Below are 18,498 nucleotides of genomic sequence, written 5' to 3'. Positions count from 1 at the left end.
TGGACAGTGTCTAGAGTGGCCCCAATGAACTGGAGAGACTGAGATGGGAGGTCAGCTGGGATTTGGGAAAGTTGACTTTGAACCCCAGACTTTGGAGGAACATAATAGTATGTTGGGTCGCTGCAATAACCCCTTGTTGAGAGGGGGCCTTGATAAGCCAGTTGTCCAGGTATGGAAAAACTTGAAGACCCTGGGCACGGAGGGCTGCAGCCACCACCACCAGACATTTTGTGAAGACTCTGGGGGATGAGGCGAGTCCGAAAGTAAGAACTCTGTATTGTAGATGAAGATTCCCCACCTTGAATCGAAGATATTTGCGAGAGGCGGGATGAATCGGAATATGAGTGTAAGCCTCTTTAGATCCAGAGAGCATAGCCAATCTCCCTGATCCATCAGGGAATATAAGGTTGGTAAAGATAGCATCCAAAACTTCTCTTTGACTAGAAATTTGTTGAGGACTCTGAGGTCCAGAATGGGTCGCAAATCCCCCATCTTCTTTGGGACTAGAAAATAACTGGAATAAAAGCCCATGTCCCTTTGGATTAGAGAAACCTCCCTGACAGCTCGAAGGCAAAGAAGAGCCTGAGCTTCCTGAAGAAGAAGGGGAAGTTGCAACGAATTGGAAGGACACTCTCTTGGAGGGCGATCTGGAGGCACCTGAAGAAAGTGAAGTGAGTATTAGAGAATGACACGGGGAAAAAATCTGTCCCCGTCACCGCCCCGTCACCGGCCCACCATCCTCTGCACCGCCCCGTCACCGCCGTTCCCTTCACCGCCCCGTCACCGTCATCCCTTTCACCGCCCCGTCACCGCCACTGCCATCCCATTCACCGCCCCGTCACCGTCCCCGCTGCATCCATATAAGCCTTAGTACTGTAATATTTAGCTTATTCCTTTCTTATAAATCAAAGTTCCTGCTGCTGAACTAGAGAAAGAGATGTTCAGTTGGCAGGGCTTTGTTTATAAATTTTTATCAACACAACTAATATACTATTTTATCCTAAAGCAAAAAATAAATAAATAAATATAATTTTTTTTTCTACCTTTGTTGTCTGGTTTCTGCTTTCCACATCTTCTCATTGAATTCCTTCCATCCACTGTGTGTCTTCTCTCTGCGTCTTCCATTTGCTGTTACTGTGCCTCTCCCTTAACCCCCCCCCCCCCCAATTGGTCTAGCACCCATCTTCTTCCCTCTGCTCCCTCATAGTCTGGCATCTGTCTTCTTCCCATTCTGTCTTCCACATTTCCCTTCAGGGTCTGTTCCTCTCCACCCTCCTTCAATGTCTGTCCTATTCCTTTCCACCACCACCCTTCCCTCCCTCCTTTACCATCTGTTCCTTTCTACTACCCTTCAGCTCCTCTCGCGTGGCCTATCTATCTACCTTCCTCCCTCTTATTTTCATGGCACGTTAAAATGTAATTTGTGCAAGCCACTGGAGCCTGCGAGCTCGATCCCTGTCCCATTCCCACAAACCATCTCGCTTCTGTGCTCCTATTTTCCCCATTTCTAATATCTCCCCTATGTATCTGCCATTGCCCCCCCCTGTGTCCATATACCATCCCCATGGCATGTCCCCTTTTTGTCTCTGTCCCTATGCCCCATGCACATAATTTCCCCTCTTTCTGTTACCTTCCTGTGTCCAGATTTCCCCTATCTTCCTCTTCCATACCAGTGTGTCTCTTCTTTTCAACCCCATCTAGCTTTTTTCCCTCTTTCTTCCCCCCCCCCCCCTGCTTCTAGCATCTGGCTCACCTGCCTGTCCTTCCCTTTCTTTCCTGCTGTGGGTTTTTCTTTCCGTTTTCATCCCCTTGGCCCAGAATCCTTTTCCCTTTCACTCCCTCCTTACAGTCTGAGCCGGGAACACGGGTGATCGCACGGTCCTCGCAGCCCCCACCCGCCTGCCCAATCGATCCTAGTGTTTAGCCAGCTCTCTCCCTTCTCCTCACCTTAATTTGCAGGCTTTCTTTTTCAGCGACCTGCACGCTTTCCCAAAGAGCCGCACACGCGCGGCTGCTCAGTGTTCAATCTTCTGCTCTGATGCAACTTCCTGTTTCCGGTTGCGTCAGAGCAGAAGATCGAAACTGAGCAGCAGCGGCTCTTTGATAGCGTGCGGGTCGCCGAAAAAGAAAATCTACAAACTAAGGTGAGGAGAAGGGAGAGAGCTGGCTAAACACTAGAATCGATTGGGCAGGCGGGTGTGAGCTGCGGGGACCGCGCGATCCTTCATGCCTCACTGCGGGGACAAGACCCATTCACCGCCCCGCGGGCGGTGAATGGCCTTGTCCCCGTCGCCGCAGCAACTGCTAGTTTTCTTCCCCGTTTTCGGCGGGTGACCCGCGGCTAAAATGCGGTGGCCACGGGTAAACCGCCACCGTGTCATTCTCTAGTGAGTATCCCTCCCAAAGGATGGTGAGAACCCAGAGATCTGAGGTGATCATCTCCCACTGGTGGTAAAATTGGTGAAGACAACCTCCTATGGGCAGAAGAGAATTTTGATGCAGGGAGGTTGGTATGCTCAGACTGGGAATGTCAAAAAGACTGAGCTGGTTTAGTCGCAGCAGGAGTCTTAGCTTTCTGCTGCCGTTTTTGTGGAGGCCTTCTAGGCGGAGGCCTAGAGAAAGCTGGTGTCGTTTTTTGGGGATAACCACGCGGTGGTTGCTTGTATGGCCGAGCAGGAGGAATCTTAGGCTTCGGCCGAATCAAGGAAGCAAAAGAGGGCTCATGTTCAGAGAGGCGCTTTGTAGCAGCTTACTCGGGCGGGAAGGCACTCACGCATGCGCAGTGCAGCACTCATAAGCTCTTACAAAGATCTTCAAGCAAGTCTGCTTTCGAGGCTGTCCGCTGCAGGGCTCCGTCAGTGACGTCACCCACTGTTGAGAATATGCTGCCTGCTTGTCCTGGGATAACAACGGGTCCATCTCTTCCAGCATAAAAAAGATATCGCAGCCGGAGAGCTGTGGGAGCCGCACTTTACTGGAGGGCACCTGAGAGGACTCGTTTAGAGCCCCGGAGCTTCTCGCATCTGTCTACCTGGAAGCTCTTGATTTCTTCAGCTGGGACCGGTGCAGGCTTTTGGGCAGGCACTTGGAGAGACAGACCGCTGACGTCATTGGGTCCGTTTCATCCAGCATAAAAAAAGATACCGCGGCCGAAGGGCATGGCCGAAGGAGCGTGCCCTAAGGACGACGTCAGGCCCCTTGAGAGTCATGAGGAGCAGAGGAGCTTAACAAGATCCTAATGCAGGTACTTATTTGATCTCCAAAGTATTCTTTGATAAATTATGGGTAAAAGGAAAATTAAACCTAAACCTCAAAGTTCAACTTCAGCAATCATAGGCATTTAAAATTAATTTATAACACTTGAGTAGCAGCTCTCTCTATGGATTCATCTTTAATCTCTGGAGCTTCATTAAACCCTTTTGATCGAATTCCTCCCCCTCCATCAATATCGAGTACAGGTTGGACTAAAGCAAGCCCCACTAATCCATCTGAATAGAAAGCTCTCTTTGGTGACACTAATAAAATTGTTTATACTGAAATTCCTAAGTCACTTTAATTCTCAAGTGATTCGGAGGTATAATCTGTATCAGAGGGAATATAAGATATTACACTTAAAGATTTGTGGTTAGTAATAACTAGAGTGGAGGGGCTTCTGAGGTCAACAGTAAAACAAACTGGACTTTTCACAAGCAGTTGTTCATAAATTGGAGAATGTAGATTCCAATCTAGGTATTCTGGATAAGTACAATGGAATCACAAGTTACCACACTGCAAACAGTTTCTACTTCAGCAGTAAAGGATTCATAGAAACATAGAAGATGACGGCAGATAAGGGCCATAGCCCATCAGGTCTGCCCACTCTACTGACCCATCCCCAAGTCTACTATCCTAGGGATCCCACTCCTGGTGACAGGTTCCCTTGGCTTAACCCTCTAAGGCAGGGATGCCCAATACGTCGATCGCGATCGACAGGTCGCTCACTCAGGCGACCCCAGTCGATCGCAGAGCGGGTTCCCTTCCCTTCTCTTTTTTTCCCCTCCTGACCAGCCCGCTCCTGAATTCTGCTGCTGCCGCCGCTGCTCAACATTTAAAAAAAAAAAAAAAACCGGCTTGAAGAACTTATGTTCCGGGGGCTAAAGTGTGCTTGTTTCGGCTTCCCTTCTCTTCCCTCTGAAACCGGAAGTTATGTCGGAGGGGGGGAGAAGGGAAGTGGCACGCACATGTTAGAGCCCCGTTCGCGGGTTAAAGCGGGAGACAGGTCAGTGAAGCTTGTGATTTGCTCTTCTTGCTGCTAGGTCCTGCCTATTTTCTGTTTCCTCAAAGGCAGGACCCGGCAGCATTTCTCCCAATAGGTCGATCTTGGGCCGATCAGCCTTCCTCTCCCCGACGTCAATTCTGCCGTCGGAGAGGAAGTTCTGGTCAGCGGAAGTTCCTCTCCAACGGCAGAATTGACGTCGGGGAGAGGAATGCTGTGGGCCCGAAGCAGGGAGAGCTTGGCCGGCGGCCTGTTATCCGATGGCAGTGGCAGTGGCTTGGCAACGTACAGTGTGCGTTGTGATTTTTTAAAATTTTATTGTTGGTAGATCATTTTGACTTGGTCATTTTAAAAGTAGCTCACGAATCAAAAAAGTGTGGGCACCCCTGCTCTAAGGGATCCCACATGGCCATCCCATTTGCTCTTAAATTCTTGCACACTGTTTGCCTTGATCACCTGCACCGGGAGCTCGTTCCAAGGATCAACCACTCTCTCGGTGAAGAAATATTTCCTGGTGTCGCCATGAAATTTCCCGCCCCTGAGTTTGAGCGGATGCCCTCTTGTGGCTGAGGGTCCTTTGAGAAAGAGAATCTCTTCTTCCATCTCATGTGTTATGCATTCTAAGTTAGAGATAATGGAGAATCTTTATAGAGCGAGGAACCTTCGCTTGGTTAATTTCCGAGGAACCCATCTGCTTTCTCCAGAAATATTGTTAAAAAAATTTTTAAGGAGATACTGGATTTACCTAATGTGGAGAACTTCCCTATTAATAACTACTATTATATTCCTCAGAAAAAACTTGAATAGTCAAGATATGATCCAGACTCGGTCCACTCTGGTAATAACCTGCATGAGTGAGATGGATAAGATATTACTAATGAAATTATACTTTAAAAATAGATTGACAAAATTTTGTGACGATTTGGTGAGAATTTTTCCCCATGTCTCCAGAGCCACCCAACTTAAAAGAAAATAATTTTTGAAATTAAAACTTAGGGTGATTGCTCTGGAGGCATCTTTTTACTTAAAATTACCTTGTAAATGTTTAGTTAAATTGCATGATACGGAATTTGTGTTCTGGGATCCAATACAGTTACAACAATTTCTGCTGGCTAGAGAAATGAAATAATTACTGTTTGCCTATAACAGATCTTAGAGGAATAAATGTAATTCAGCCCTAGGTATTATTGACTGAATCTAGGTCCATTTAATAGTCTGGGATTTCATTCAATTGTTTACCTATAGTAGATATATATTTTCCTTGAATTCTAGTGTGGCACTTCATTGATGTGGGCTTGAAAGGAAATTTTGAAATGATGTGTTTTCCTTTATGTTATTGTATCAATTGCCTTTTTCTTTATTCATTATGGGGGTAATAATTAAAAAAAAAAACATCTAAAAAGTGTCCTAAGTGGCTACTTGGATGATCAAAAAGCCTGATCGTCCAAGTACCCATAACCAAAGCTGGTTTTTAGACGTATCTAAAATCAACTTAGGCCTTTCCCCTGCCTCTAAACGCACAGAGAGAAAAGGTGTGTTTAGAGGAGCGGAAAGGGCGGGCAGTGGGCGGGAGGTGGGCCGACCTACACCTAGGCGTACAACAGATATGACCAATACAGTTTAGTCGGCACTTAGACCTTTTTCACTTAGACGAAATAAAACCAGGTCTAAGTGCCGAAAAACGGGCCGCTGAGCTGATGGCCGTTGGCCAACCTGGGCCATGTGCCTAAGGCCCCGCCCACAGGCGGGACCTAAGGCTCCCGGGCCTATTCTGATTGGCCCAGGCGCCTTAGGCCCCACCAGTAGGCGGGGCTTTGGTTAGGCTGGGCCAATCCGGCCCCATTCATCGGAGGACTGCCTGCCGGACGGGTTTGGCACCCGTCTGTCCGGCCAACTTACCTAAAGGTATGGGGAAGGGGGGTCGCGGGTCGGCTGGGACGGGGGCCGATCGGGGTTCTGGGGGGGGGGGCGGATGTTGGGGGGAGGGCAGTTCTTCGAGGGCAGGAGGGCCTGGGATCCCTCCTGCCCGTAATGTAGTGGGGGGTGGGGGTAGAGGATCGGCTGGACCAGGAGGGCTTGGGCTCCCTCCTGGCCCGAACGAATCAGGGGGGGGCACGATCGGCGGGGCAAGAGGGCTTGGGCTCCCTCTTGCCCCGATGGAGTCGGGGGGGCAAGAGGGCTTGGGCTCCCTCTTGCCCCGATGGAGTCGGGGGAGCAAGAGGGCTTGGGTTCCCTCTTGCCCCGATATGTCAAGGGTGCCGCGGTTGGCTGGGGCAAGAGGGCTTGAGCTCCCTCTTGCCCCGATGGAGTCGGGGCATCGGGGGGGGCAAGAGGGCTTGAGCTCCCTCTTGCCCCGATGTTGTCGTGAGGGGGGGGTCGCGGTTTAACATGGCAGGAGGGCTTGGGCACCCTCCTGCTTGGATCATTGTGGGGGGGGGGGGATTCTGTAACCGGTGTTGTTTTTGACAGAAACCGGTTACAGAATCCAGCTTTTAGGCGAAGGACTGGCTCCTCCTTCGCCTAAAAGCCCTTCTGTTGGACGTTTGTGGCCTAGGCGTGTTTTTGTTTCATTATGGCTAAAAAGTGTAGACGTGCTGTGGGGGTACTTTTAGACGTAGTGGAGATTGGGCGTTTAGGCAGAGGAAGGCCATAATCAAAACATGGACGTTTGTCTTGGTTATGGACACTTTCCCTGCTTCTGGGTTGAACGTTTAGGGACTGAGGCCAAAAGGGGACTTGGACGCTTTTTTTGATTTTGCCCCTCTATGTATATAATGTAATGATTGAAAAACTTATAAATAAAAAAAAAGAATACTATAAACTTACTATACAAACCATGAAAGTGCAAAATACCACTGAGTATATAAGAGATTAATATCCTGTCTGAAGCTATGGTACAAAGTGATTTATCATACTGTCCCCTTCAGCTTTCTGAGCAACAGGAGTCAATGGTCCCTACACTACTGAAACACACATCAGGTGGCTGACTTCTAAATCTGAACTCCTTACACAGCGATCAAAGTACCAAAGAACAAATTCAACATTTCAAGGGCTGCAAAGAATCAGAAACTTGGCAAATGTGTCCATACAGCATGTGCTATGTTTCATTTTCTGGCCTACATTTTCACAGTAAATCTAGAGGGGCTGAATCTAAGGTATCTCAAGCAACTGGATTAGCAGCATTTTCCCAGGAAAATCGGACTTTCAATGTAGAGTTTAAATAATTCATGCCCAGTAAACAGCCTTAGAAATTTGTCAATAGATGTTTAAAGACTAAACTTGAAAGGTTTCCATCTCACTGCCTCAGCATATTTATCTGAAGGATGCCAAAGCTGCCCAGCGTGACTCCTATAAATAACTAACCATCAAGAACTAATTTCACAAGCTGTACCAGACTTTGGGCTTTATTCCAGATGAATTGAGCTCCTACAACAACGTAAAAAAAAGCCATGTTGGGAGCAATTTTCTTTTACAGGGCTATACACAAATAGCATGCAAATAATATGCATGATATTTGTGTGGACTAGCCTCAGAAGAGCAATTACTAGGCACAGCTCCTACTCTTGTCAGCAGCCACCATGCTCCTCCTCTGCCCAGCAGATGGAGGCTCTAGAGCCGTGATCAACTGAGAACCAGCAAAAGGAAGAGCGGCAGCTACCAGTTTAACTGATTTGGGGCTTTACCTGCCAGCTCCAGAGATCCAGCTGATCGGGGCTTCCCCTGCTGGCTCCAGAGCCGTGATCAGCTGAGTTGGCAAGGGAAGCCCCGATCAACTCATCGCAACTCTGAAGCCAGCAGGGAAAGCCAAGATCAGCTGATAGCAGCTAGCTGGCAGGGGAAGCCCCACCCCGAATCAGCTAAGCTAGCAGGCACCTCTCTCCCCTCTGCCTCAGAGCTGCTGGAAAATTTTGATTGTAAAAAGGAGGGAGGGCATTTAGTACATAACAAGGAGAGCTCATTTGCATAGGGTTCTCAGTGGTTACTACAGAGATTGGCAGCAGCCACAAAGAACCCTTTTTTGCATCAGGAGAGCTTCCGTGCCACTGTCACTCTCCAGTACCACCTACTCAAGGGTGTAGACCAAGGGTTAGTCACTAGACCAGCATTCCTCCCCTCGAAGGTCGCCCAGGGAGTCTTGTTCCTAAGAACTCCAAACTATGCTCCTTCAAGCTGAGAGTCCATTAACCAGCCTCCAACCCCCCTTTTAGCTCAGGGTAAGGGCCCTCTTGACCCCTCAAAATATTCCCTAATGGCTGAAAGGGTACAAGCTGAAGCTCTGCTCCCTGTCAGGAGCCCAGTTATAAAAGCTGTATGCAAATCAGTTCATCAACTCCAATGTAAATGTCATCCACTGTCTTTTCTGCTTTTGGGGAAAGCAGCACTCTAGGGAAATAGGGGTAGTCTGTTCTTAAAACCACCCACCTAGTCCTACACAATGACTAGTACCACCCTAGGAGGAACTAGGTTACCTGGCTATTCCCTAAGTGGCTTAACCCCAGTTACCTATCATCCATCCCTTGGGAGAGTTAAGCTCTGGTATACTCCTCCCTTGAGGAAACACTTTGTCATGTGATGGGACATACACCCCATCACAGCCAGTAACAGTGCTTTTACAAGTCTTACAGGAATGGAAAGCTTTAACGTATCGGGGCCTAAGAGGCCATCCTTGATCCAGCAAAATAAAAAAGTATTCCTTTCAAAAATGGTTTAACTATTATATGCCCAGGAGAGCTAAGTGTTATGTGTTCCTATTATTTTAAAAGCATACGTCCCATAATCTGAGACCCCTTTGGCAGAAGGAAGGGACTGTACAGAGGGAGACTTCTGCCTCCATAAACCTGAAGAAGGGCTCTCTACACAACAGAGCTTGTAGCTCTGAAACCCTTAACGGTAAGATCCATCAGAGACATCTCCCACAAAGGATCATATGGAGCCTTACTGATGGTCTGCAAAACCAAGTTAAGAATCCACATCATGAATGGCTGTGGCAGAGGAGAATGCTGCTGCAATGCTCCTTTCAAATATCTGGTGACAGCTGGATCTTTTCTACTCAAGCACTAAAACACAAATGTCCAGCCACTTATACTTTGAGGGAGCCAGCGGCCAAACCCTTCTTGAGACTATCCTGGAGAAACACTAGGACCACAAATATCAGTCTTCACTGGCTCCACAGCCCCCTTAGCACATCAGCACTGAAACATCTTCTAAGCCTTAGCATAAGCTGTGATAGTCACTGGTTTCTTAGATCTGATGAGGGTAGCTATAACTCCCGATGAGGCTGCACGCTCCAGAGCCAAAGGGTTCCAGATCATGCAGGGCAACTGAACCCTCAAAAGCAGAGTCAAATATAAAAGCAGTTTGAGACACTTGTCCTTCTGCACACAAACCAGATCCATGTACCACAGCCAATGTGGCCAATCTAAGTCAAGCAGGACTACCAACCCTGGATGGTACACTATTCTTTGAATAACCCAGCCTACCATGGGCCACAGGGAAAACATTCACAATGGCCCTTTCTCTGGCCACTGCTGTATTAGAGCGTCCAGCTGGTGCTTCTGGGCTCAAATCTTTGGCTGAAAATCAGAGATTTATTTGTTGACTGCCAATGCCATCAAATTGAATTTTGGATGCCCCCATTAACACACAATGCTGTCGAAAGTCGTCTGAGTTACGGACCATTTTCTCAGCTTTAGGGTCCACCGGCTGAAATAGCTGCCTCCACATTGTCCACTCCGGAATGTGAAGGTGAGCTACTGCCCAGCAAAACACTAACTGGGCCTCCATTTTAAACAAAGCACTCTTGGTGCCTCTCTGCCTCTTAACACAGGCCACCACTGTGGTATTGTCTGGGAAAACATGGACTGCTTTGCCTTCCAGGGGATTCTGTAGGGCCAGACAAATGGCTCGCAGCTCTAAGCTCTACAAGGGTGGCCATCGGACCTGAACTGGATATCCCTTGCAATGACCCCCCCCCCCAGGCTGTAAAGGCTTGTATCTGTCGACAGGTTCACCCAAGAGGATATGCAGAATGGCAAGCATTTTTCCAGTGACTCAGTTAGAGCCACCAAAGCAACACTGACACACTTCCGCTGTCCAAGACAATGGCCTCTACAGAGAATCTGCCTATGGAGACCAGCAGGACAATAATGCATCATGAAGAGGACGTAGATAAATTTTTACCCACCGAACCTCTATAGTTGCCACTATTGACTCACAAAATCTGGAGTAAATCCCTGAAAAGAGTGACTCACCTGCATCTGCACCACTGAATCCACCAAGTCGCTAGCTGAGAGCTCTAGGGGGGTTTTTGACCCCCAAACTGAGTCACTTGCGAGTGGGACACTCCCACCATCCCCTTCACGTGTACCACAGTACATGAAATATGGATGCTCCTTAGCCGGCCATTCAGCGTCAATCTGGTATAAAGGCTTTTAAAACCAAACTGGGAAATCCAAGATGGCCACAGCGGCAGTGTTTTAGCAACAAAAAACGGCCCAGGAGAGCTAAATAAAAGCACAGACAATTCATCAAATGGATTTTTAGAGGTGGGGACCCAAATACCAGCCCCATAAACCTCTAAAACTTTGATCTGTAGACCACCCTGATGTTTCCCACAGGTTACATACAATAAGCCTGTACTCACTGTTATTCTGGTGATGTTGTCTGTAGCTGGACAATGGAGAAGAAAACTGTCACAAAGCAGCATGAAATTCTAGTCCAAATGTTTGTTTCTTTCGGCTGCCAGTCAGACTCTGAAAGAGCTTGAGACCCCAGACCCCCACAGCTCCTCACATGTCTTCGGGGGGGGAGGGAGGGGGGGAGGGGCAGGGACGCAGCCAGCACCTGCTAAAGCCCTCAGGACTAGCATGGGGGCCACACAGCCTACATTCAAGCTACAGTAAAAACCATAAGTGAGCCGCACTCCAGGGATACCATCCCCAAGACATCAAAGTGTTAAGGCAGGCTGGCCAGGCAGGTTTCCTGTAAAAGGGTTGCTCTCCTGGCTACAGGTTTCTGATCACAGGAGTGCGTCTTCTCCCAGGCAGAGCTGTTCCAGTCAAACTGGAAACTTCTAGAGCACTGCAAGCCTCACAGGTCAGATGAAGACATGAAAATAAAACAACTAAAGTCAGAGCCGATCAGAAAGACGCTTTCCAACTCACTTGTAGAATGAAAATGAGGAGATGGGGGCGCAGCCCAGAGATGCAGGAGACGGAGCGGAGAGAAAAAGATAAATGATGCCTTCTAAAACTCACGAGTAAAAGAGAATAACCCACTGGTTCAAGACTCATGCATTTTGCACTAGAACATGCTTTCTCTGCTCTTAGAGTATGATACTTTTTGGCTGTACAGACACAAACTTTCTGTCATTCCACTGCACAATCTGAAACTAGGATTTTCACCAAAGGGATACTGGTCAAAGATGAAACTGGCACTATTAAAATCAATGAAAAACAACCAAAAAGGCAAAGGAGATTCATCTGCCTCAAAGAAAGCTATTCCTCTTTCCAGATGTTCCATACACTCTCTCAACTATTTCTTAAGGATTTTTTCATTTCCTGATGTGTCATCCATGGATCATCTGTGATTACAACATAGCCTGCAATTGGTGTGGTCTTTCTTTTGAGGGGTCAATCAGCAGCCAAGTCAATAGAATAAGGTGTTGAAAAGTTCATGAAAAAAAATGCAAACAGCTGGAGGAATGAATATGTTATTTAGGGGGGGGGGTTCCCCCTTAGGATAGTAGCAGTTACCTCTCTGACATCAACAAGGTGGTCTGGCTGCAGGCTCTGGGCTTTCTTGCCAGCTGGCAATACTCTGTGATGTCCTACACTGAAGAAAGAAGAAGAGCTCTGGCTGGATCTCCTCTGCAGACAAGGCGAGTTGGTACTGCCTTGAGAAGCAAGTGAAAAACTCCATGATTTCAATGGTGGATTATTCTGAAGAAAAAACAATCATGTAATACAGCTTAATACATGTTCTTTATTTCTAATAGAGTTTCCACTACATGTCAACGTGTAACTTCCTTTCAATCCTAAAGAGCTGATCGGCAGTAGAGAATGATATGGGGACAAATTTTTCCCTGTCCCCGCATGAACTCATTTTCTCGCTCCTGCGACTTCTTTTCCTGTCCCTGCCCCACTCCTGCACACGCCTCAAACATTTTAAAATCATAAGTGTTCGAGGCTTGTGCGGTTAAGGCAGAGCTTATAGGAATGGGGCAGGGACAAAGATAGTGACAAAACTCACAGGGGCATGATGGGGAAATTGTGTTCCTCCAGGGATGGGGACAAATTTTACTTATAAATAGAGCAGACTTATAAATACTGTTTGCATTTTTTTTTTATAAATACTTATAAAAACATACTAAATAAAACACACACAGAAATTTGTCCCTGTGTCATTCTCTAATCAGTAGCCAAGTATCACAAAAAAGTTATATAACTCAGCTATGCTCAAACGCTCACTGCAGGCAGAGGATACTGGTATCAATCGGTGCTTAACTATTTTGTAAAAAAAATCTTATTTTCTTGGTTTTCCAATAAAATCTTTGCCTTTGAAAGAAGATAACTGGTAAGTTGCAAACCATCTACTGAAAAACAAACAGTGAGCAGAAAAGACTACCAGGCTCTATCTGCCTAAACCAAATGAGCTCTGGCTACATTCTCTAGGGATTTCCTGCACAAATGTGTTTTTATCCCAAACATCTCCAGATAAAATATGTCACGCATATCTACCATTCTTTACTATAAAACCTCCCTAAGACACAAGGTAACAAGATTAAAAATAGCATGAATTTGAAACACATGAACTAATTTTCCAGGTTGATGCCCTGATGATTGGTACTATAGCACAGACGTTTCAAACTTGCATTAATTCAATCTTTTGGTGTGTTCCTTCCTATGGAGAAATATTTCCATAAATTACTCAGGAATCTATCCCTCCTCAGTCTGAAATCTCTCACCCTTGCTCCAGAAAGCACAGTTACAGGTGTTATCCAGGGACAGCAGGCAGATATTCTCACTGATGGGTGACGTCACCGACGGAGCCCCGGTATGGACACTTTAAAAGTGCATTGCCACTTTAAGAACTTAGAAAGTTCTCGATAGTCCGCACCGCACAGGCGCGAGCGCCTTCCCGCCTGACGTAGGCGTGCGGTCCCTCAGTTAAGATAAGCTAGCTAACAAGCCAACCCGGGGAGGTGGGTGGGTTGTGAGAATATCTGCCTGCTATCCCTGGATACGGTAAGTAACTGTGCTTTTTCCCAGGACAAGCAGGCAGGATATTCTCACTGCTGGGTGACCTCCAAGCTAAGAGAGATGGGATGGTGGAAGAGTTGGCCTTTAGGAAAATAAATTTTGTAATACAGATTGGCCAAAGTGCTCATCCCTTCTGGAGAATGACTCCAGACAGTAGTGAGAAGTGAAGGTATGAACTGAGGACCAGGTGGAAACTTTACAGATTTCTTTCTAAGTTCTTAAAGTGGCAATGCACTTTTAAAGTGTCCGTCAGTGACGTCACCCATCAGTAAGAATATGCTGCCTGCTTGTCCTGGAATAAATTATATTCTAACAATAAATGCATGCATCCAAATTTTTGAAATGTCTTTCTCATACAGCCCTATTCTTCCTCTACAAGTGTGTATAGAAATTTAAGGTATGGGCTTATGGGCTTGCCAGCAGCTAGGAGACAACATAAGTTTCCAAGTTTATTATAATTTTGATAAAATGCTTATTAAAATACTAAGCGTGTTACAGCAATAAAATAAGGATAAGAACAGAGCTAAAAACAGAATTAAAACAACAATATTAAACAGACGAAATATACTCAGACGAACAAGACACAAAATAATGTAATAAGAACAAAACATATATGGAAAAACCAAAAAGACTAAGGGGTTCAATAAGAAAAGAACAGTAGCATAATTAGCCAAAAGCATCAATGAATAAGAAGCTTTTTAAAGCTCCTTTAAATTTATCTATGGGCTCCTTTTAACAAGCCGCGCTAGCGGGGTTAACGTGTGACTTTTCATCACGCGTTAACCCCTGCGCTGGCCAAAAACTACCGCCTGCTCAAGAGGAGGCGGCAGTGGCTAGCGTGTGCTATTACGCGCGTGAAACCGCTAGCGCGGCTTGATAAAAGGAGCCCTAAGTTCTGCTCTGCCCGAAGATAAGCGGGTCACGCATTCCAGAGTGAGGGTGCGGTCACTGAGAATATGGTTGCTCTACAGGTATTTAAGATTTTTAAAGAAGGAACCCAAAGTAGATGCGCTTCTCAACACAACTTGAAGAGAGTTATTATTAGCTGTGGGTTCATTTCGGCTCTGGATTGGGCCCTCCTCGTCCCTGACCACACAAAAATGCGGACAGGCAATAACACCATAACAAAAACGACATTATAAACCAACACAATGGAATCTAATCTGTGTCATTTGAGGGGCTCAAAAACTTTGACCTACATTCAAATCAGTGTTGCAGAACTGTGCATGAGCCACAATTGGCTAGAGAACACTTGGGATCTGTTATCCTGATACACAACACTAATGCTAGATGTGTGTCTTTTTGAAGACTCTTTGGAATTGCATGCAGAAGGGCTGTTAAAATGCTTCTTAGGGACCTTCCACCCAGAACAAGAACACTGATCCCATTCTCCTACCCACCATTCAAAGGCACTCATCACAAAAAGCTATATGATAACTTCCTAGCAACACAAGCAGCAAAACTTGAACCCTCCATCACCAAATTGTTAACCACAACATCTGACCTCAAAGCATTCCGTAAAGAAATCAAAACACTTCTATTCAAAAAGTATATACAAATCTACTTAATCTCCCCCTCCTCCTATTCCCCTTTTTAACTTGACCAAGTACAGCCCACTCCCTGGTACCATATCCTCAATTGTCCCCCCCCCCCCAAAAAAAAAAAAAAAAGTAACCGGAAACCCAAGTAATCAACCTGAAACCTAATATCTCCTACCAAAACCAGCTATCTACCAATGTAAGGAAGCAGAATATTTTTCTTTGGGACATTGCTGTGCAAGGCTGCCCTGTGAACTTCTAAAAGCTAAGTTACTCAGCATTTCATATTCTGCTCTTTTGACTGGTTTTCAGCATTATATCTGCTTAATTTCTCTTCTCCCTGTTTCTTACTAAAAAAATATAAAAAAGCACAAAAAAATAAATCCTTCTCTTTCCTCTGTTAAATCTTATTTCCTCTTCCTGCATTTTTGTTTAAAATACTATGTTTTAGGTGATATAGAGCCTATATTTCTGTCTGGTGCCTGGGGCTCAGGGTGACTAAAGTAGGGAAAATCCTGTTATAAATCCTGTGTTTTAGGGTAGCACTGATAGAACCTGCAGTTTTGTTTAAAATACTGTGTTTTAGGTGGTATAGAGCCTATATTTCTGCCTTACTAGTAGTCTTACTTATACTCCCACCAACCCCAGGGACCACTATTCATATATAGAGACCCATATAATCAGGACTACTCAAATCAAGTCACTTCACAACCAATCAAGATGACCTTTATTCTATGCAATCACTGTGGTGCTTTAATTCCAAGACATACTATTTGGAGGCTTAAGGCTTGCCCCATCTGTCTTCAACTTGCCAGTATTAAGGAGGAGCTCTGCAAACTTAAACAGGAATTGAATACAATTAAAGCAGCTTCCATCACTCCACAAAATCATACCAACTTACCACCTCTACCTCAAAGAATAAAACAGCCCAGGAATAAATGGGTCACAGTAGGCTCAGGAAGACTGCGACATGTAACACAGAAACATCCACCTTCACTAATATTACCTCTACAGAATTCCTTCGCTCCACTAGTGCACTGCGATACTCAGGAAAACAGAAGGGAGGTGGGACTGGAACCAATGAAGGTAACTCAAGAGAACAAGCGCACCCTACGTACAAATAAAAAAGCCAAAAACAGAAAACTATTACTGTTGGGGGATTCCATCATCAGAGGCATTAACCTTGGAACAAAGGGCGAGGAGACCAAAATAGTGAAATGTCTTTCAGGATCCTCAGCTACCAGGAGTTCCAGGCAAATACTGACTATAATTAAGGAAGAAACTAAGGATTTTAACACTGATGTTATTATCCATCTGGGAACAAATGACCTGGCCAACAACTCCACACTTGCAGCACAGAAAGCTTTTCGGGAGCTTGGTGAGGGCGTGAAACCTTTTGTAAAGACTTTAGCTTTTTCTGAAATACTGCCTGCATATGGAAAAGGAGAGCAAAGAGTGAAAAACACAGAGGACTTTAATAGATGGCTCAGAGCCTGGTGCCATCAAGAAGGCTTCAGGTACATAGGAGGATGGGGAAATACATGGAAGGACAAGAAGCTATATTGCACTGATGGGCTACATATTACTACACCAGGAAAAAGAAACCTTGCAGAGAAATTTAGACAATATTTTTCTAGGCATTTAAACTAGAAGGTGGGGGTGGTGTATGTACGAAGGACAATTATAGAGACCACCCCCGGCAAAAGAAAAGATGTGATAGTAGTAAAGGCTGCAACATAAGCAATATCAGCAACTCATTTCTTAGTATGTCAACGGAAAGTGAAATGACACAAAAATCCATACGAAAAAGGAGATTATCGCTGAAAAATAGCTGGAAAGCGATGACCACAAATGCTCGCAGTCTAAGCAACAAAGTTCATGATCTGCAAGCCCTGATATTAGAGGCAGATCTAGATATTGTTGCTATCACAGAGACATGGTTCAGTGAATCACATGGATGGGATGCAAACATACCGGGATATAATCTTTTTAGGAAGGACAGAGATGGTCATAAAGGTGGAGGAGTAGCTCTCTATGTAAAGATCAATATCCAAGCGACCGAAATGCAAGGGACCTGGGGAGAGGAAGAAGCGATATGGATTGCTCTGAAAAGAGAAGATGGAACTTCTATCTACATGGGTGTAGTCTACAGACCTCCAACTCAATCTCAGCAAATTGATAAGGATCTGATTGTGGATATCCAAAAGTTTGGAAGGAAAGAGGAGGTTCTGCTGTTGGGAGATTTCAACCTGCCAGATGCGGACTGGAATGTTCTGTCTGCGGAATCGGAAAGAAGTAGGGAGATTGTGGATGCCTTTCAAGAGGCTCTGCTCAGACAAATGGTGACGGAACCCACAAGGGAAAAAGCGATATTGGATCTGGTCCTCACAAATGGAGAGAGTATCTCTAATGTTCGAGTGGGTGCTCACCTGGGTAGTAGCAATCATCAAACGGTTTGGTTTGATATAACGGCTAAAGTGGAGAGCGGCCGCACGATACTTAAAGTCCTAGATTTCAAACCTACGGACTTTAATGCAATGAGAAAGTACCTGAAGAAAGAGCTGTTAGGATGGGAGGACATAAGAGAAGTGGAAAGACAGTGGTTTAAGCTGAAAGGAGCGATAAAAATGGCTACGGACCTTTACGTGAAGAAAATCAATAAAAACAAGAGAAAAAGGAAGCCGATATTGGTTCTCCAACCTAGTGGCTGAGAAAATAAAGGCGAAAGAGTTGGCGTTCATGAAATATAAAAAAACCTAAGAAGAGGAGAGCAGAAAGGACTACAGGGTGAAACTGAAAGAAGCCAAGAGAGAGATACGCTTGGCGAAGGCACAGGCGGAAGAACAAATGGCTAAAAATGTAAAAAAGGGAGATAAAATTTTTTTCAGATATATTAGTGAAAGGAGGAAGATAAAAAATGGAATTGCTAGGCTAAAAGATGCTGGGAACAAATATGTGGAGAGTGATGAGGAGAAAGCAAATGTGCTAAACAAATACTTCTGTTCTGTGTTCACAGAAGAAAATCCTGGAGAAGGACCGAGATTGTCTGGCAAAGTTACACGAGAAAATGGAGTAGATTCTGCGCCGTTCACGGAGGAGGGTGTTTATGAGCAACTTGAAAAACTGAAGGTGGACAAAGCGATGGGACCAGACGGGATCCATCCCAGGATACTAAGGGAGCTCAGAGAGGTTCTGGCGAGTCCTATTAAAGACTTGTTCAACAAATCTCTGGAGACGGGAGTGATTCCTGGGGATTGGAGGAGAGCGGATGTGGTCCCTATTCATAAAAGTGGTCACAGGGATGAAGCAGGAAACTACAGGCCGGTGAGCCTCACTTCAGTTGTTGGAAAAATAATGGAAGTGTTGCTGAAAGAAAGGATAGTGTATTTCCTTGAATCTAATGGGTTACAGGATCCGAGGCAACATGGCTTTACAAAAGGTAAAT

General features: G+C 45.6%; 1 protein-coding gene across 2 annotated transcripts in view; it reads right to left on the bottom strand.

The window, feature by feature from the left end:
- Positions 1 to 18,498, bottom strand: part of OSBPL11 (oxysterol binding protein like 11) — a 126,321-nt gene that overhangs the window by 64,590 nt on the left and 43,233 nt on the right. For both annotated transcript variants that reach the window (XM_033946191.1, XM_033946192.1), the window contains exon 5: positions 12,010 to 12,195. In XM_033946191.1, the coding sequence (XP_033802082.1) occupies positions 12,010 to 12,195 (186 nt within the window). The remainder of the gene's footprint in view (positions 1 to 12,009; positions 12,196 to 18,498) is intronic.

The sequence above is a fragment of the Geotrypetes seraphini genome, chromosome 5, assembly GCF_902459505.1.
Source record: "Geotrypetes seraphini chromosome 5, aGeoSer1.1, whole genome shotgun sequence".
NCBI classification, from domain to species: Eukaryota; Metazoa; Chordata; class Amphibia; order Gymnophiona; family Dermophiidae; genus Geotrypetes; species Geotrypetes seraphini.
Note: the sequence above shows the minus strand (reverse complement) of the source record. Positions and strands in the feature narration are given on the sequence as shown.